The sequence below is a fragment of the Carya illinoinensis genome, chromosome 3, assembly GCF_018687715.1.
Source record: "Carya illinoinensis cultivar Pawnee chromosome 3, C.illinoinensisPawnee_v1, whole genome shotgun sequence".
Taxonomy (NCBI): domain Eukaryota; kingdom Viridiplantae; phylum Streptophyta; class Magnoliopsida; order Fagales; family Juglandaceae; genus Carya; species Carya illinoinensis.
This window is the reverse complement of record NC_056754.1, coordinates 1,866,431-1,887,058: the sequence shown is the minus strand read 5'-3', so window position 1 is coordinate 1,887,058 and position 20,628 is coordinate 1,866,431. Positions and strand designations below refer to the sequence as shown.

The window sequence follows — 20,628 nt, the reverse complement described above, 5'->3', positions numbered from 1 at the left end:
TTATCCATTTCTTTTTTAAAAACGCACAAAATTAGCGTATTTTAAAAATATATAGATCATTTATCATAAAGGTCAGACTACTATGCCGTCTCAAACATACCGCTGGACATACTGTCCAATATTTTTTTTTTCATTTCATATTTTTTTAATCACTTTCTTAATCATTAAGTAAAAAATATATATATTAATACACTTAAAATCACTTTTTTAACTATTAAGTAAAAAAAGCAAAATTTTGCCCAACAGTCAATCCGGGCGGTCAACCCCAAGCGGCAAAATGGCTTTTTCCTTAGAGCAATGTTATATACAGTTGTGGAATTACAAACGCTGTGCAATCGCTTTGAAAAAAGTGGAGTCCACGATTAAAAAGTTAATTTTTTTTTTATATGGATTCCATATTAATTTATTTTTTTTTAAACGACTGTATATCATTTACACAACTACGACTGTAAATATCATTTTTCTTTTCTTTATAATAAATAATTAAGCAATTGTAATTGCTAAGTACATAAAATTTAACAGTGCTGATACCATAAATATCGACGGCCCATTTTGAGTACAGAACGTCGAAGTCACCGCAGCGAACTCATCCAAATGAAAATCCCTCTCTGCTGTGACTCTGTCCTATCCAAGAAGTTTCTTCTCCCTCCTTAGATGTCTACTCCTCAACTTCATCCCCCACAACAATAGTTGTTCGTTCTATACGAGCTCTTCTAAACTCCCTCTCTCTTTCTCTTGTTAGCTTCAAGTCCTCTGGCTTTCCATTCTTGGGTAAGTAATTTTGTGCTCAAGATTTTATTTTTAATATTTATAATAAAGATTCTAATTCTGGTTCTGGAGATAAAATCAGGAAGAACGAAGAATCGAAGTTTCGAATCTCGGATTTTTGGTTTATTCCCTTTTTTTATTGTTATTTTCTTCTTTGTTTTCTCGGCAACCAAACATAGGGCTACGGACTTTTGCATGCGGGAGATTTTGGTTGTGTAGGTTGATCTGATTGAAGATTCCTATATTTTTGGTTTATTTAGCTTACCACTGAAAAATCATGTTCCTTAGTTTAATTATGGTGTCTGTAAATGTTGAATGCTAATTATTAAGTTCCTTAGTTTAATTATGGTGTTTAGTTTAATTATGGTGTCTGTAAATGTTGAATGCTAATTATTAATACGTATCTAGCTATATTTGTTAGTCTTTTGAAGTTCAATTTGGGTTTATGCCGTTGACGGACTTATTCTCCAAATTATTAAAATGTATTATTTTGCTTATTTATATTTGATGTTGGTTCTTAAATTTTAGTTTCATTATATTCACACGTGTCTGGTCATTGAAATCTTGATGCGTTGCTTTCAAGTTTACATGCTGAACATGGGTCTGATTGATATTGTATCATTAACATCTACTTGTTTACTTTAATACATTGCCACTTTCTATGGTGGTATCTATGAACGGCAATCACAAGTTATTTTGACTTTTTCAGATATCAGTATGGTTGAAGATGCTAGAAAATGGAGACTTAAGCATAGAAGGCATTAACTCATTGGGTTTAAAAATAAATAACTCGTTGTATTTCAACTAAAGATATAATCTATGATTGAGTCAAATTATTGAGTAGCCTTTACATTGCAAACCTCATTATTTGAACAAATAGATAATGCATTACAAAGGCAATGTCTATGGTATCCGTCAACAGTAATCAAAAGTCATTGACTTTTTGTGGAAATCAATATGCGTTGAAGATGCTAGAAAGCTTAAACAAACCTCAATAGTTGAACTAATAGATAATCAATTACAGATTTTAGACTGCAAATATATTTCTCAGTTCTTTTTCTTGTTGAACTTTATAGATATTGATCCAACTACCTCGCCTATCAAAAAAAAAAAAAAAAAAAGATATTGATTCAACTACTTGTATAAAAAATGATATTGATGCAACTGATTTCTTTTATGATATGCTTGTGTTTCTCATATTAGAGAAATCACTGAATGGAATTATATAAATATTTGTTCAGATGCAGGTAGTCTGATTTTTATAATGGGTGGAAGTATGATAGATGATGACTGGGAGCTTACTTCTCCATCCAATGGGGTCCGTACTGTGGTTTTAGTTGGACGTACTGGGAATGGAAAAAGTGCAACTGGGAACAGCATTGTTGGAAGAAAGGCCTTCAAGTCGAAGGCGAGCTCTGCTGGTGTTACAAGCACTTGTGAAATGCAGAGAACTGTACTGAGGGATGGACAGATTATAAATGTCATTGACACTCCTGGTATAGTCATACCCGATCTATGATCTAGCTGTATTTAAGAAATTACCCAAGCTATTGCTATCCATACGATTTGGTATATTTTGGGTACACAAGGACTAACTTATAGGTCATTGCAGGTTTATTTGATTTTTCTGCTGGATCTGAATTTGTTGGCAAAGAAATTGTGAAATGCATTGACTTGGCGAAGGATGGGATCCATGCAGTTCTTATAGTTTTTTCAGTTAGGACCCGCTTTTCACAAGAAGAGGAAGCTGCAATTTGTAGCTTGCAGACATTGTTTGGTAGCAGAATTGTTGACTACATGATTGTAGTCTTCACTGGGGGGGATGAGCTTGAAGATAATGAAGAAACTTTGGATGATTATTTGGGTCGCGAGTGCCCAGAGCCTTTAAAGGTTACTTTTTTTTTTCTTTTCTTAATTTTTAGTAAGGCCTTTTTTTTTTTTTTTATAAGTAATAAGAGAATTTTATTCATACGAATGAAGTAGGCATAGCCCGTGTACACCGGAATTATACCAAAGAAACACCTAATTACATTCTAGCTAAAGAAAGAAAATCATGGAGATAATATGCACTACTTCGTAACCTTTGGTTTCACTGCTTTTGATCTGATGACATTGTCAATACTCTCGGCTTTTTTTCTTGGGGAATTTTGATTCTTGAGAATTGCAGACTCTTGAGGGTTCAAGCTTATTAAAAGTGGATTTTTTATAAAGTAAGATTATCTGCATTTATTTCTAGGTTGAATGCGAAGAGTTGTAAAGATATATTTTCGTTTTGTAAAGTGCAGTAGACTCTAGACATGCGTGTTTGTGCTTGACAGAGGCTCTCTTAAGAGGAAGAGAACATGCGGAGAGAAAAGTTAAAAATTAGTGAGGTTGGCATGGATTTTTTAGGGGAAAAAAAAAAAAATTATACTATGTTAATAACAAACTTACAAATTTTACATTAGCAGATTCTTTTCATCAGAAGGTTGGCATGGTCTTTACTGCTTGATCATCTACAACATTGAATGAGTAGGCCCGCAATTTTTCTAATTGATTTTAATTTTGGTATAGGAAGTCATTGTCTTGTGTAAAAATCGGCTTGTACTTTTTGATAACAAGACTAAGGATGAAAGCAAGAGGGTTGAACAACTTCAGCAGCTTCTTTCCCTTGTAAACCTGGTCATAGCACGGAATGGTGGTCAACCATACACAGATGAGTTATTTGCTGAACTGAAGGTTATTTTTTTCCTTTTTTCTTGGAACTCATGTCAATATTTCTATGAAAGTGTTATGATAATGAATTTTTTTCATTTGACAGGAGGGTGCAATCAAACTCCGCAGTCAACAAGAGCAGGTCGATTCCCTGAAAGGTTACTCTAAACAAGAAATATCCGAGTTCAAAGATCAGATAGAGTTTTCATATGAGCAGCAGCTCAAGCGAATTACTGAGATGGTATCTTTAACAGTTCTTATACATCTTTTTTGCCAACTGCTTCTATGTTTGCACCTCCCTGTACATATGACGTAACAATCAATGTTTCATAATTGTGCAATGAATCTGGGAAGGAGTGCTGCTTCACTCTTGATCCATGATTGTTGAAGGAGACCACTCCCAGTTAAAGCAAGATTTTATATCCCCCATCTTACCTTCAGCAAAACATACATTAGAACTTCTTGGCTCAGATATGCAGATTTGCATATCATTATTTTATCTGCGCATCAGACACTAGTTTGAAGCCGCTCAAGTTAACATAATTTTCTCTCTTCCAATTTTTACTTGTGTAAAAAGAAAAAACTTTCTCCATTTTTACCTGATGGGGTCCAATTTCAACAACTCTGTAAATTAATATGAGGCCTCTCATAGAGATAACAACGTATTTGTGACTTTTGGTTAGATTCTTTTTCATGATTTATATGCATGCATGAGGTGTACAACAAAGCAATAGGTAAACTCATCACTGGCTTACCTTGGACTTATCAATCCTTTAATCAAAACATGTGATGTTGTTCAGGCCCACCCCTTGCTTTATGCTTGTACCTTGCCTCTACTAGGTGACCTTTGTGCATATGTGCGTCCTGAGAAACTGGGCACATCCTTATCACTTATCAGTGACTGAAAGTTTTGTCGTCCTTTTACAGATTATGGCAATACACCTTTTAGACTAGGGTTTATCTGCTGAAACAGGACATGGATTGAAACCATTTGTCTATGAGTTAACCCTATCCCTAGAATCTCTTAGGGCGACAGTTTGTAAACCAATATAACAAGGTTACCCCAGGGCTTTTACCATCTCTATGATTTTTGGTGAGAGATGGATGATAATCTTAAGGATCAATTCTTTGAACTTAATAGCATTCTCTTTGCACTCAAGCAACACTTTGGAACTGAATGCTCATTATTTGGTCATGATGTTATGACATTTATCTTTAAGAGATTACTAGTGCATCAGTTGAAAGGTTTGGAAGTGTTGTAGAGAAGCCTTATGTCCTTTTCTTTCTCCAATTTAGCAAAAGGCACAGCTTATGCTGCGGGTCCTTGTTTTAGGAAGTATAAAGTTAATTAGGGCGGGGTGGTAGGTGTGTTGTTTTCAGGTCTGAATCTTTTTCTCTGCCATTAAAAAAAAAAAAAAAAAAAAAAAGAAACAAAAAACAAAAATTGGACTTTAAGTATGGTTATTTATGCTGTCATGTATTTTGTTCTGTAGGTTGAGTTGAAGCTGAGGGAGACAACTACTAGGCTCGAACAACAATTGGCAGAAGAGCAAGCTGCACGACTGAAATCTGAAGAACAAGCACATTTAGCTCAGATGAAATCTAATGATGAAATTCGTAGGCTCAGAGAGCATTTAGAAAAAGCAGAGGAGGAGCTTCGTAAGCGCAGTGAAAATCGGTGTGCCATTCTATGAGTTAAAGTTTATGAAGCCATGTCTGCTGTGCAGTAACAGATTATTTATCAATTATCATTTTTCCCTTTTGTGTGGAGTTTCTACAGAAACTGCTTGCGAGAATGCTTGACAAAACATTAAATACCCTATGTAAAGGCTTATAATTCCCGCTTAGCGTACAACTACTATATATATATATATACACAGACGTTTTATCGACTTTTCAACCTAGCTAACTAGTTGAACGTCTGGCCTTAGTGTCCGGTGTAAATAGCTTGCCTTCGAACCACTTTTCTACCTGGGCCCCGGAAATGTGAAGAGAAATCAACATGAGTTTCCTATACTCATCATCCTTACCACAAATATGTTAAGGGAAAAGATAAAAAATAAAAGTTGGTGTGTGGTGTAAGAATGAGAAGTATAATTTTTCCTTCTCTGCCCTTTGCATATCTAGAGTAGACTTTGGTGGAGGCCTATGCCATGAGACACTCCTGATTTTCAATTAAAGTTTTGCAGCTTGATTATGAATACCTATACCATTCTCAAACTTTGAGCTGAAAATGCAATTATGCAACCACAGAAGGCTTCCAAGCAACCATTTTGAGCTTCAATAGCTCCATCCAGGGACGATAATTCACTGGTTCTTCTGATATCCAAAAAAGAAAAAGAAAAAGATGACGACATTCACTGCAACCATCGTCAGTTGAATATGGGCAGCTTTAGTTTGGTTATCTGTCGTTTTCAGTTGAGTTGGGAGACTGGGTCGTTTTAGTGGCCCAGAAGTACCTTCTTGCTGTTTGAATTGAACCGTCAATCTCCATCACCATTTACATTTGGGCGTCTACTCAATTCATATTAATTATAAATATTGCCTTTGCCTTAACATGTTGACAAGCATTACGCAAAAGTACGTAATACATAATTGATATGGTTTTCAACAGTAGATACGACGTTGGCATTTTACCAACTCATATGGTACCCATTAACAATATTGCAAGCTAGAGAAAAGTGCCACTTCAAGATGGCCTTGCAGCCCAATATATATATTAAAGAAGTACAAAAACACCATTAATCGGACAGCTGACAATGATATCTTTATTTAGGCATTATATTAAGATCATCCCAATTGCATATTTGCCTTCCAGCAGTTTACCTGGATAAACACATGAACGAGAACGTCAAACTAAAACCATAAGCGCGCGCGCGCGCACGTATATATACATCCTTGACTTTTCTATTATATATATATATGTAGAATTGGTCATTTGGTTACCATGCAACAAGAATTTATGGTTAAAATTGGGTAGATTAATGCAAACTTAATTTGTTCCATGGATGCATGTTAAAGGGAATATGATGATCATTTATATTTCAAACGGGGAGCTAGCTAGGATTTATTTAGAAGCAGTACTAATAATTTATAAGCTAGCTGGGTAGGGATAAACATATATAAAAGATGGCGGCAATAATAAAAAGAATTAAGCAGTTGAAGTAGTTATAATATACATGCATGCGTGCGTACGTACCCAAGACGGAGTATCTTCTGGTCGGGCTGCGAATAGGTGCTGCTACCCTCGGCAATAATGGGGCTAAAGAAATTGCGAGATAATGCCTGGATTGCATTGAGTTCTGATCCAGAAATATTCATGTTTGCTTGCTGAAGCCTTTCAACTTCTGCTATCTGCATGAATGCAGTGATGTGGAAACGAAAGTACTTCATATATATGAATCAATGTTTTTGCACGCATGAACGTGGTCTATATGATTGCCATGAAACTCATGATCAAGTAGTTCTGTATATGTTTTACGATCAAATCATGGAGTCGAGTCACTGTATGTGAATTCAATTCGAACCATCGGATATATATAATTGAAATCCAACAATATTGTGTAGCTGGTATGGTACGTACTAAGGTAAACGACGACTAAGTGCGTACGACATATCGATCCAACTTGATCTTTTCTACGTTTTCCTTCTCCTTATTTAATCATCTTTGAAAGTAGTCAATTATGTGCTGTACTGATCGCTAGCAGTGGGCGAGACACACCAAATCATCTTGTGGGTACGATTCTGTTGAAAAGACTATTTGAATATGTTTGACAAACCTATATAAGCATTCGTGCGTTGTACCAATATAAATATAGAAAAATGATAGACTTACTACTCCATTACAATCTATTTATTATTCTTTTTTTAGTTGATTTTTTTAATATTTTATCTTACTTAATGATTAAGGAAGTGGGTATTAATAAAATTATTTTTTTTAATTTTTTCTTAATGATTAAGAATGTTAAAAAAATATTTAAAAAAATGAAATAAAAATAAAAAAATTTAAAATGCACTTGACTAGTAGATGGGTAGTAATAGGGTAGTAAGGCTATCATTACCCATAAATATAAATATGTATGTGTGTGTGTGTATATATATATATATTTATATGCAAATCTTCAATTTCTTTGGTTGCTTTAATATATGTAATTATTTCAAGCCAACTAATCGAGCGCAAATCCTAAAAACTAGCATTTCATACAATAATGGAATATTAACGGAAGATATATATATATTGTATGCATCATGATCTAGTCTGTAAATTTTCTTTTAACGTACGTAATTAATGTAGTAGTACCTTTGTTCGGAGACAAATATTTTCATTTTCCAGCTCAATCTCCTGCAGGAAATTTTATAATGCCATCAATAAGTCCCAAAGCAAGTGCTAATTAATTATAATTTACAGTTTGACAAAAATATATATAATAGCATTATATATATATATATATATATGTAGAAACTGATTAAAAAGAGATAAGGAATTACGCGCACCTTTTTCTGCAAATACTCAATGTCAGTCAGCAACATTTCGTGCTATATATGAAAGTCATGAAGAAATAATAGAATCAGACAATTAATTAATGTACGTACATAACAAGCTGATCGATCAGAGGTAAATCAATATAAGATTATTATATATAAGCTTAGTAAGTTGCTAGACAGCTAGCTCATGCATCCATGCGCGCACACAAATATGATCATGTCAGAAAAATGCAAGCATTATTCTCATGATTTAAACAATAAATATAGAACATATATATGTGTGTGTGTGTGTGTGTGATACGGTTAATATATTACACAGTAATCTATAGATCTAATATAATGAACTTGCAATATGCATGTAATCTTAATACATGCAAGCGTACGTACGTATGTAGGAAAGTTAAGAGAAAAATACATGCAGGTTAAAAGACTACTCCATGGACATGAGGAAGGGTTCAGATTTGGTCAATACTATTTGAAGTTATAACGTACGAAAGTAATCGTGATATATATGCGAAATGCGAGTGAACCTGCATGGTCTCCCTGCTGTACTGTGTTACCATGCATTTTTCTTTACTTTTGCTTTGGATGTCATGATCATTATCTTACCTTCTTGGACCTGATTCTGGTGATTCCTCGTTCGAGCCTGTTCTCCAGTTGCTTTAGCTCCTTGACACTCAGTGAACTCAAGGCATCACCCATTAAGTGCCTACAACCAGAAAAAGAAAACTTATAACCATAATCAGTTCCTAACTTATAAGGGGCCGGGCCTCCAAAAATTCCCACAATCACTTAACAAATGAGTATCTTGATCGAGTATTTCTACTTACAAGAACGTTAATTATATATATGGTATCACTGCAAATAAAACTTTTCATGTACCTCAACTCTTTCATGATAGAAAGCAGTGTGACTGATACACACGTGAGATTAATGCAGCATGCTTAATTAGGAGAAGATTTTCATTGATCTCAGCAATTTGAGCTGTAATATATATATATATATATATATATATATATGTGTGTGTGTGTGTGTATTACCGTTATAGAGAGATCTCCCATATCCTCTCAAGATCATGTTGGAAAGATTTATTCCAAAGATCAAATCCCTTAATTATAGGCAATGGATATAGATAGAAGATTTGAACGATTTATATTTGATTTTGAATTATATAGCTAATAGGCACCGTGTATATGAAAACACTAGCATCACCACCTAGATTAATTTTGGTGGTTTTACAAAACCTTTACATGGTATCACAACAACTTTTTTAGGATTAACATCCTTGATCCCATGGCCTCCGTCAACCCCACCACAACCCTGCCCTTCAACACCATGGTTCACCATCTCACCATCAAATTATCTTCTTTGGCGTAGCCAAGTCTTGCCACTATTGCAATCTCAGAATCTCCTAAGCTATGTTGACGGTTTCATTGCCGAGCCCTCTACCACCATCGGTTTTGATGACTCCATCTCTACAAATCCCAAGTTGGCCAAGTGGAAACAAACTAATCAGCTAGTGCTCAGTTTGTTGCTCTTTACCTAAACAGAGGAAGCCATGTCTGCTGTGGTTGGATAAACCACGTCTCAGGCTGTTTGGTCTTGGCTGGAAAATACTTTTAGCCATCGATCAAAATCTCGAGAACTTCAACTCAAAGATGATCTTCAGACTATGAAGAAGAGTGACAAGAGTGTTCTTGAGTTCTCTCATGATTTCAAGGTGATATGTGATCAACTTGCTACAATGGGACGTCCTGTTGATGATCTTGACAAACTCCACTGGTATTTACGTGGTCTCGTTTCCTCCTTCTCTAATTTTTCTACTACTTAATTATCTCTATCACCAGTCCACATCTTTGATGATGTTGTGCCCAAAGCTGAAAGCTACGAAATATTTGTTCGTTCATTGGAGTCGACTCCCCCTTTGGGCTCCACTACCGTTGCCTTCATTGCATCCAATAGCTTCAAACCCAATTAAAATTTGGGTGGTCGTGGACAGGATCACTCTTCCCATGGAGAATTTGGTTGTGGTGGTTGCAATAACTGAGATTGCAATTGCCCCATCCGTTGCCAAATCTGCTGTGGTGAAGGTCACAAAGCCTCTCATGCTGAGAGCGTTATACTCGGCCCCCTAATGCTGCCAACTTGGTCGAGGCCTTCACCTCTTGTTCTCTTAATGATGGCCAAGACTCTGATTGGTATATGGACACTGGCACTACTGCTCATATGACTCATGATCTGGCTCAGTTGGACAATGCAAACACATATTCTAGTAAGGATTGTGTTGTAGTTGGTAATAGTGCCTCTCTTCCAATTTCTCACACCGGTACCTTCTCTCCGACTTCCTTTCTTCATTTAAAAGATATTTTAGTTGTGCCTGGCCTCACTAAAAATCTTATATCCATTAGTAAACTCACATCTGATTTCCCTTTCTCTATTACCTTTACTAATGATCAATTCACTGTGCAAACTCACAACACAAGAAGGGTGGTGGCAACTGGTCGGCGTGAAAATAGACTCTATATGCTTGAGTGTGGTCATCAATCTTTACTTTTTGTTTTTCCTAAGAATTGTCCGTGGCATCCTTTGATGTATGGCATGCCCATTTGGGCCATGTTTCTCATAACATTATTTCTCTTTTGAATAAAAAACGTCAATCATGTGTTACTTCTTTGCTTCCTAATCCTACTATGTGTTCTAGTTGTCAACTTGATAAAAGTAAACGACTTCATTTTTCTCTAAATGTAAACCACACTTCTCATGTCTTGGATCTTGTTCATTGTGATTTGTGGAGACCGTTACCTATCCCTTCAAACCTTGGGTTTCGATATTATATTATATTTATTGACGATTATTCTTGGTTTACCTGGCTCTATCCTCTAAAACATAAATATGATTTCTTTCACATTTTTCTAAAATTTCAAAAATTTGTTGAAAATCAATTTTTTACTAAAATCAAGATTTTTCAAAGTGATTGAGGTATTGAATTCACTAATCATCAATTTTGAAATTACTTAATTTCCTCAGGAATTCGTCATCAAATGTCGTTTCCATACATTCTATCTCAAAATGGACGTGTCAAGCGTAAATACAGACACAAAATCGAAATAGGTCTTGTTATGCTTTTTCACTCTCACGCCCCTCTTAAATTTTGGGTTGATGCATTTAGCACTGCCACTTTCATTATTAACCGCTTGCCAATACCTCTTCTTGATGGTCACTCTCCATTTGAGGTTCTGTTCGGTAAGCCTCATTCTTTCTCTAATTTTTATCTTTTTGGTTGTCTTGTTTTTCCCTATTTAAGTGATTATGCCCCTCATAAATTAGTTCCCTATAGTCATTCTTGTGTTTTCTTGGCTATAGTATGTCTAATCATGGTTTTTGATGTGTTGATCATCTCACTAACCAAGTGTTTATTTCCAGACACGCCGTCTTTGATGACCTTGGTTACTCATACAAAAATATCACTTGCTCTTGTCCTTTATCTACTACCTCAATTTCTACTTTTCTAGAGCCCACTGCAGCCCCCTCCCAAAACAGAGTCAGATCAAAGGCCTCTTTACCTTCTCAGCCCAGTCCTATCTGGGATTTGTGTGGCCCATGTTTAACCGATCCATCTTGTAGTTTTGTGCCAGCTTTGATTTTGCAGGCACTTGTTGTTGATGGGTTGGGATCCCCTTCGGCACCTATTTTGTCAGTAGATCTAGCTCCAAATATCTCTTTGGCCCCATCTTCCTCTAACACTAGTTTTCTTGGTTCTCACCCGATGCAAACAAAGGCCAAATTTGGGATTTCCAAGCCTTTTACTGGGGCTCTTCATACATGCACTGCTCCAAATTCCAATCTTCTTCAATCCTTACTCACCATGGTTGAGCCCAAGGAGTTCAAGAACGCTGCCAAGCATCCCGGATGGATTGCTACCATGGATGAGGAGTTTTGAGCCTTGCATCACAATCACACTTGGGATTTAGTGCCCCAACTGCCAAATAAAAATATTGTGGGCTCCAAATGGGTTTTTCACATCAAGTACCTTGCCAATGGTATTGTTGATCGTCTCAAGGCCCGTCTTGTTGCTAAAGGCTACACTCAGCAACCAGGCATTGATTTCAATGTTACTTTCAACCTAGTTGTCAAAGCCTCCACTGGTCGAGTTGTTCTTTCATTGGCGGTTTCTAAACACTGGCCACTTCGCCAACTTGATGTGAAAAATACTTTTCTAAATGACACTCTTCAAGAGAAAGTTTATATAGAGTAGCCTCCAGGTTATGTTGATTCAAGATATCCCTCCCATGTCTGCAAGCTACGTCGAGCTTTATATGGGCTCAAACAAGCTCCACGGGCCTGTTTCATTGGTTCAGTGCTTTTCTTTTTGCTGTTGGGTTTTCTTGTAATCGAGCAAACTCGTCCTTGTTTGTTCTTTCCAAGGGTGCTGATTTAGTCTATCTACTATTATACATTGATGATATTGTAGTGACCAGCAACAATTCAGTTCTCCTTGATGCTTTTATTGGCAAATTAACCAAGGAGTTTGCCACCAAGGACATGGGATCATTAAGCTATTTTTTGGGCCTCGAAGCACATCAGACTTCCTTTGGTCTCCTTCTCAGTCAGGCTAAGTATGCTCATGAAATTTTGCAGTGTGCCAAAGTGGTTGACAGTAAGCCCGTGAGCACTCCCATGGTTGTTACACATCACATGTCCACTGATAGTCCAAATTTTGATGATCCCTCACTCTATCAGTCCCTTGTTCGTGCTCTTCAATATCTCACTATCACTCAGCTAGACTTTACTCTTGTCATCTCTGCCATGAGTCAGTACATGCACAAGCCTTCCCTTTGTCGCTTCCAGGCTATCAAACGATTCCTACGCTACATCAAGGGAACCTTGCGGTATGGCCTTTTCTTCACTCCATCTTCTTCCTATGATATTCTTGCTTTCTTGGATGCTGATTAGGCCAATTGTTCTAATACATGGTGGTCTATATCTGGCTATGCTATTTATCTTGGTGATAACCTTGTCTCTTGGCGTTCCAAGAAACAACCGACGGTGTCTCGTTCAATCTATGAATCAGAATATCAGGCCCTAGCCAGCACCACTGCCGAAGTCAAGTAGCTTGATCATCTTTTTCGTGATCTCAAGGTGACATCTTCCTCTTCTCCGGTTCTACTTTGTGATAATTAAAGTTCCATCTTTCTTGCTACAAATCCATTCTCTCATAGCTGCTCGAAATATATTGAGCTCGATTATTATTTTGTGAGCGAATTGGTGGCCTTCGGAGAGCTTCGGCTTCAATATGTTCCTACCAATCTCCAGCTTGTTGATGTATTTACCAAGAGCCTTGGTCGTCCTGCATTCATATTCTGTCGGTCCAAGGTTTGCATTTGGGATTCTCAAACGCTAGGCCTGCTGGGGGTATTATCTTTACATAGAGATCTCCCCATATCCTCTCAAGATCAAGTTGGAAAGATTTATTTCAAAGATCAAATCCCTTAATTATGGGCAACGGAATGTAGATAGAATATTTAAATGATTTGTATTTGATTTTGAATTATACAGCTAATCGGCAACGTGTATATGAAAACACTATAATAAAAACAAAGCATTACCGCCTAGATTAATTACGGTAGTTTTACAAAACCTTTACAGAATATATATATTATATATCGATGTGTTTATAGTGTTTAGATCGAGAGGGAGAGTGGGGATCTGAGAGGGTGGCCTGGAATGTGTGATTGGACAGCTCAAATGATCACTTTCACAACAGAGATGCATCAGTTGATCTAAAAGCATATGATTTTTTGGAACCGATCGAGTCAAATCACAGCACTGCTGATCGTAGGGTCAACCAAGCACTGTAATTGATTACAGTACTTAGCTTTCCTTTTCATTCTCGTTGCCATTGGTTGTCTTCATTTCGTACAAAATATTGTTAAACGTTTCATTAGTTTTGCAGAAATTACCCGCACCGCCCCTCCTCCCCCTCGCCCAATAAATAAATAAATAAAATTGAAAAGCTAGTTTTTTTAATGATTTTTGTGTGCTATTTGAATATTTAGAAACAAGCTAGGAACAGTACTGGAGATCACCTGTTAGAATTCTGTAGCATTTGTATTTGTTGCCGCAGCTTCGCTGATTCTTGCTGATAATACTTCACCCATTTAATGACTCAAATTAGATAGGATTCATCTCAAAAATTAATTGTGAGCTTCATGTGTGTGTGCAATGCGTATGTTTGCCATGATCAGTACTCATTATTCTGAGATGCGAGAGATCATATAAAGTAACGAAGTATATAGATCAAATGCATGGCCGGTTTCATAATGCTGAATGACTGGAAATTAAGGAAAAAGCAATAAAGAGAAATGTTAGCTAATTACCTGAGCATTTATTTCGGTCATAGAGCTCGTGCCTGAGCCATCCGAGCATGCCTTCTTGTACTTCTCTATAGTAGATTTTATGCTGTACGTACAAGTGCCAAAAGCAAATCAAGCCCCCTAATGTTATAAATTCTTATTCAAATACAGCAACTAATTATAATCAGTTGCACCCAATTTTACACGTTGCATATCATGAATTGAGAATTGATCATTAATTGAGATCATATATATATATGTTAGTGTTAGTCATAAAATATCAGAAAGAGATCGATCGATATTCTTACAAACTAACTAGCTAGCTAGGAATTTCCTGTCTTTTGATCTGGTGAAAGAAGATAGTCATGTTCCCTAGATGAAACTATGTATGTATGTCCCACGAGATATACAAATTAGCATGCATGCATGGCACATAAGTATTGAACTTTATTTTTCAAAACAATCGTGAAATTCATGAAACTGAAATAAAATCTCAAGTTCATATATCTATAAAGTATAGAAGCCATCCAGCATTGTGCATTCATGTGCATGTACGTATGGAATTAGTCAAATCCAGTTTACTGTCTCGCAAAGGCAAAAGTGCGAGATCCACATACTCAATTAATATTGTTGACATGATATTTTTCTTGGAGGAATTACCTTTCATCCATAAACCACCACATATTTCTTCAATTTACATTCTAAACTATATATATATATATCAAAATTTTTAACTTACACGGCCATATATATAACCTATTCTAATTGGCACACTAACGAGGGATCAGGAATATCAGGAGTACTTAATGGAGAGCTGACAGCACTATATATATATATATATGAAAGCGTGTTCCCTGTGATTTGATCTAAGAAGATGAAGATCCAGGCAATTAATGCCCTTAAAATCCAATTTATTATCGAACAGTAGTCTAACCGGCCGACACCTTTGAAGTCGACTAGTCACACCTCAGTTACGTAGAAAGAGCCAGGAATGCTATCCCTACGTACGCGTTCTCCCACGTACGTACCAAGTATATAAATGAACTTGAAGGGCCCGGGATTCACCACTTTTTCTGCTTCCTATCACTAAAACGGACAAACCCATAAAGGAAGTAGTATTTACTTTTTTTGTTTCATTCATTACTTGCATCGATATATAGAAACTGAAAGGACCAAACAACCAGTATGAAAGTTCCAATCCTTAAGAAGAGTGAACGAAACTGGTAAGAAAGATAGGTTTCTAGCTAGATTGCCTTTAATAAATTAAAAAGATCCTAAGAATGGGCAGCCTCCAAAGATATAAATTGGAAGAGAGAAAAAAAAAAAAAAAAAAAAAGGACCAGCAGAATACGGAGATTCTACTTGGTAACATTGATCAAAAGGGGAGCTAGACATTCAGCTACCGCGCGTAAGAGCTGGGCTCCGTCTTTTACCATCTTTTACAAACTTGACTCGTGTACTACGATCGATGAAAATACTAAATTGGTGAATGCAGGAAGCCTTTAAGATGGGCTGAACGCATAAGAGCTGGATTCCATCTTTTCCTAATATCTCAAAAGAAAAGACATTCAGAGGCTGAATCAAATTTGACTGGAAACAGAAGATACCAGAATGTACATTCAGACCTGACACCCTATATATAGACATGCATGCGAACACTGTTCGATGAGTAAGAAATAAAGCACTCTTTATTTGATATTGAGCTTTCGATCCATGGAATATAGCAGCTTGCATGGTAGTTCTTTCTATAGAGACAACAGTTCAATTTTGAAAAGCGTCCAAATATATGGACTGGCGACTCTTCATGTGGATTATACCATTGTCCGGCCGAAGATCTGGATTCCAAATTTGTGCTAGGTTTTTAGTACGTAGGCTGTTTTGGGGACTTTCCTTCGTCAGTTATAAAGAGGTAATGCGACATAAAACCCAGGGAAACAAACATCAAGCGAGGAGTCAAGAAATTGGTGCTACTGTGCTACAGGCATCCATGTGTAACTTTAGTGATGTGACCTGAAGATTGATAAAATGAAAAGAAGAGCTTAATGTACTTTCCGACATCCAGTTCAGGAGTGCTGGATCATGCTCTTTATTAATCATGTGCCTAGCTAGCTAGTACTTCAATAAATTGAGTTCTTTTTTCAATTTTTATTTTTATTTTATTGTAAACTATAGAAGTGTAGAGACTGAAATGAAGAAAAATAATCCACCCCTCCTTGGAGTCGTATTAATAAAAATAAAGTACCAAAAAAAAAAACGATGAAAAAGTTTCAAATTAATTCTAAATTCTCTTTCTTTTTCCCCTTTTTTCTAGCTGTTTAAAAAAATAAAAATAAAAAGTCAACATGGACGTCGGTGGTACATAAGAGCTCGAAATCCAACCAAAAATAATTACCAAAGGAAAGTCCGCCAGGCAAAAGTTCCAGCCGACATTAGCATACACTAGCATCAGAGAGCTAGGGTTTTAAAAAACTTTGTCGCCTTATTTATTCATTTATTTTCTTTTCTCGATTCAATACAGAGTTGAGAGTACCAAATCCTCTTTCTTAAGTCTCCAGCCATTCACGTATAAAGCAAAGCAAATGAAAGATATGCGTTGCATTCTTGAACCTTTCATGGACAAAGCAAAACAAATAAAAGATATGTGTTGACATTCTTTTCACCCAAAGAATCAAACAAAAACGGGGAGGCTCTTAGAACTAGAGTAAGCAGCAGATTTACCAGAGAAACTCGACTCCTTAAAGGATCAGATCGAATGAGCTTTTTCAGTATTCTGTGCTGAGAGACTAAAGATTCTAATAATAGATACTAACACCAAAAAGGAAGATAAAAGACGGAGAAGGACCGCAGGCAGCAAGGACTGGTTCACAGGCGCGCAACTACTACAGTGTGCATGCCACATATGGTGTAAGAGATCTTTTTTTATCTGACTCCCTTGATTTGTTTCTTTTCTTCCAACAGCTTGCTCAGTCCTAGCTATCAACGAACTGGGAGTCATTTGTTCGTTGTTGATTAATTATATATTATATATATAGTCGTAGAGTATAAATTATATATATTTGAATAATCATCAGTTCTTAATAATAAAGACAGTAGAGATTATCATCAAGTACCAAATTAATCTGATCATGTTGTTTTTATTGCTGTCCTTATTTGTCGGGACTTGCCAAAAAAGAGTTCTGGGTTATTGGGAAATACGTTGAGACCTACTGCATATTTGATCACATGCAAGCTGGGAATATTCCAATTTCTATATATTATATCATGTAATATATATCTTGGTCGTAAGGGATTATATATATATACCAAACATGCACACTTTTCTCGCTTATAATTAATAAATAAGGGGGAGGCCTCATGTAATAGCTTTTTGTCGAGTGAGAATGAATGAGAGCCATGCCAGGTACAATATGATCATGTATATATAGTTGAAGCAAGAAGAATGATCAAGTAAATTGATGGGAAAAGCATACCCAGAAAGAATTACGTGATTTGATCGATGTCCAAAAACAATTAGTCATGATGATTTGATGTGCAGAAATGTGGACTAACTGGCCGTGAGTGATGTGCAGAACATCAGAATGTCAAACCAATTAAAGAGAAAAAACTTCAAAAGCCATTATAGCGGGAGGCAAAATTGCGTTAGATTATTTGTTATAGTCAAAAGATCAGAAAGAGGTATATATACCATGACGCGCTCGTGCTAGCTTTAGGCGCCATATTATATCATGTTGTGCGTTTGAGTTGTGTATGTATATATATATGCTGGGCATGGTCCTAAATGATGTGGAGTAGTGCTAATTTCTTGCGTCTACATGATAGTATTGCTTATTTATCCTTGAAAAAAAAAAAAAAAAAAGATGATGATGAAAAAAACATCTAGACCTTGCATAGTGATCAGATGCATTCACGGTATTGGCTGTCATTCAAAATACAGAGAAAAGAAACGAAGATTTGAAAGCTTTTAGTGGAAGTACTAGAAAATCCCATAAAAAAAGAAAAAAAAAAAAAACAGAAGAGAGATCTAACAACAAAAATTATCACTATTGCGGCAATTTTTATCGTCAAAAGTTTAATGTACACTACCCGGCCCCTACGAAACTGCATGACATTTAGGACAATTTTATTTAGCAGCGACCAAGTTCTGCAGATAACTCAATTAGTATGGGAGTATGATCTACTTATAACACTGTACTAGAATTCATAGATCATAACGTCCAGTACTGATCATTGATCAATAAATCAGTTAAGATCAAGTGTACGTAAAACGCCATTTCCCGATATGAAATCATGATGCATCGATGCTCACCTTCAGAGAAGACAAATGAGTAAACGTATACAGGTATCAAAGATATATGAGCATAAAATACACACATATGTCCACGTACATATTATTTATCTAGCTAGCTAGCTAGCTACGACATACTACGGCACAAAAAGAACTAAGCATTTATGTTTTAATATTTTGTTTGGTTATTTTATATATATAATCTTCATCCAATCGACGAGCATATCATCAGTAACATGTTGAGCAATCAAAAATGAAAAATAAAGAGGAAATATTTAATTAATTTACTTGTTGTTTGAGTACTCATAGAGGCGTCCACGACTGGAAAAGACGATGAGTGCTACTTCTGCATCACATAAGACTGATAATTCGTAAGCTTTCTTCAAGAGTCCATTTCTCCGCTTGCAGAAGGTGACTTGACGATTGGTAGTGTTCTCGATCCTCTTGATCTCAATCTTTCCTCTACCCATCCTGCAGCACTTCTTGACACAACTGCACAATCCGATCAAAGTGACTTCATTTTCTTTTTTCTTTGGCAAAATAAATTATTTTAGATCAAGTCAAACGTATAGTACTATGGCATAATATTATATTAGAAGATCTAAACCTCTCTAGGGTGCATCAAGTAGTTTTCCGAATCCCACGGACCCTCAAAGTCAGAGTCTGTGAGTAATAAGATGGGAAAGATGTTTTATCCATGCATATAAACGACCATAATAAAAACAAAGCCTAAAAATTAAACGACCAAGACTTTCTTCTTATTTTAGTACTACTTTAAGATGCGCATATGACCGACTCTAGTCTCCTCTCTCTGATCTGTTCGTGTTTGTGCGTGTTGGGGAGGGGAAGAGGGAAGGTGCCACGAGCCAAACCCATGACATATCCATGAGCCGCTCAAGACTGGAATATGTAAAATCAACTCAGATTAGCTGAAGAAAACTTAATCAGACTCAAGAGATCATATGTAGTTTCTAATAAAGCTTTTTGAAAGGGAAAAAAAGAAAATACAATACCATATCAAAACACAATGGGAAAGGCTGTAAAATAAGCTTGAAAAACATGAGTACTGAAAGATGAAGTACCGGAATGAACTCACACAAAACCATGACTTCTGGAAACCAAAGATATGTGTATTAAAGAAAAAATCAGTGACTTTAAGCAAATTTGGAAATGGGTACTGAAAAAGAACCTAGTGTAAATGGAAAGGCAATCTTCAAGCAAGGAAAAAAAATTAGATTCTATGGTCTGGCAACAGATCTAACAGATGAACCATGCTTAAAGCTGAAAACTACACCCAGTTTGTACTCTTATAAAACACCATTTTAGAAGAGATCTGTGAACAAATATTTTCTTTAAGAAATGAACTGCAAACCTGGCTTTGGCACACTCCGGCTACTTCAGCTTTCGGAAAGTATTCTAATCCCAAAGAAACCAAAGTTCACACCCTCCTTCCACTTCTCTTCCCTATTTATAGCTCTTTCTTTCTTTGTCTAGAGGCACAGAGAGGCCAGGTCATAGAGGAAAAGGACTTGGAATGGTTTTTTGCCGAGTGCCCATACAAGACGTACAGCCTCGCCTAAATGAAAGCCAGCTTTGCAGGAGCAAATTCGCACCAAATATGGCAATCTTTTTTCATTTGTTATTGGTAATTTTATGTCCAAAATTGACTAATATGCCCTTCAAGTAGTCTGATTTCTTTCATCCTAAATTTTCTGGCATGATCTGATATTGGTGTGTGTGAGAGACTGATCTGACAATGTAAGGGAAACAGAAATATTTTGGGATAACAGTTAGACAGATTAGGGTTTTGTGCTGTCCACGTATGTTTGCACTAGGAAGTCAAAGCGAAAATAAAAAATAAAAAAGGTAAAAAACATGCAGTACTGTTCTTTGGTTTGTGTTACAAAATGGAGATCTGATATGACATGATTTTCAGGGCCGATCGAAACATTAAAAACCTAATAAACTTGGCCATAGATGTTACATGCATGCATGCCAAATTGAATGCTACATGAAGCTAATAGGAAAAGCTGAAGAATGTTA

At 36.2% G+C, this 20,628-nt stretch overlaps 2 protein-coding genes across 6 annotated transcripts; one reads left to right on the top strand and one right to left on the bottom strand.

Annotated features, from left to right (window-relative positions):
- Positions 1-551: 551 nt before the first annotated feature.
- LOC122302391 (immune-associated nucleotide-binding protein 9-like) lies at positions 552-5,362 on the top strand. Of its 2 annotated transcripts, none has more exons than XM_043113621.1 (6): positions 552-771; positions 2,016-2,264; positions 2,381-2,658; positions 3,322-3,486; positions 3,569-3,703; positions 4,956-5,362. In XM_043113621.1, the coding sequence occupies exons 2-6, from the start codon at positions 2,033-2,035 to the stop codon at positions 5,154-5,156; spliced, it is 1,011 nt and encodes a 336-aa protein (XP_042969555.1). In that variant the 5' UTR covers positions 552-771; positions 2,016-2,032; the 3' UTR covers positions 5,157-5,362. The 2 variants fall into 2 exon arrangements, with proteins under 2 accessions (XP_042969555.1, XP_042969554.1); XM_043113620.1 differs by having other exon boundaries at positions 2,010-2,264.
- Positions 5,363-5,975: 613 nt separating this feature from the next.
- LOC122302392 (agamous-like MADS-box protein AGL11) lies at positions 5,976-20,116 on the bottom strand. Of its 4 annotated transcripts, XM_043113623.1 has the most exons (10): positions 19,958-20,045; positions 19,193-19,248; positions 18,874-19,077; positions 14,325-14,406; positions 14,034-14,095; positions 8,557-8,656; positions 7,957-7,998; positions 7,763-7,804; positions 6,662-6,816; positions 5,976-6,288 (listed from the first exon to the last, which is right to left on the bottom strand). In XM_043113623.1, the coding sequence occupies exons 3-10, from the start codon at positions 19,053-19,055 to the stop codon at positions 6,285-6,287; spliced, it is 669 nt and encodes a 222-aa protein (XP_042969557.1). In that variant the 5' UTR covers positions 19,056-19,077; positions 19,193-19,248; positions 19,958-20,045; the 3' UTR covers positions 5,976-6,284. The 4 variants fall into 4 exon arrangements, with proteins under 4 accessions (XP_042969557.1, XP_042969556.1, XP_042969558.1 ...); XM_043113622.1 differs by lacking the exon at positions 19,193-19,248 and having other exon boundaries at positions 19,958-20,116; XM_043113624.1 differs by lacking the exons at positions 19,193-19,248; positions 19,958-20,045 and adding an exon at positions 19,775-19,799.
- Positions 20,117-20,628: the final 512 nt, after the last annotated feature.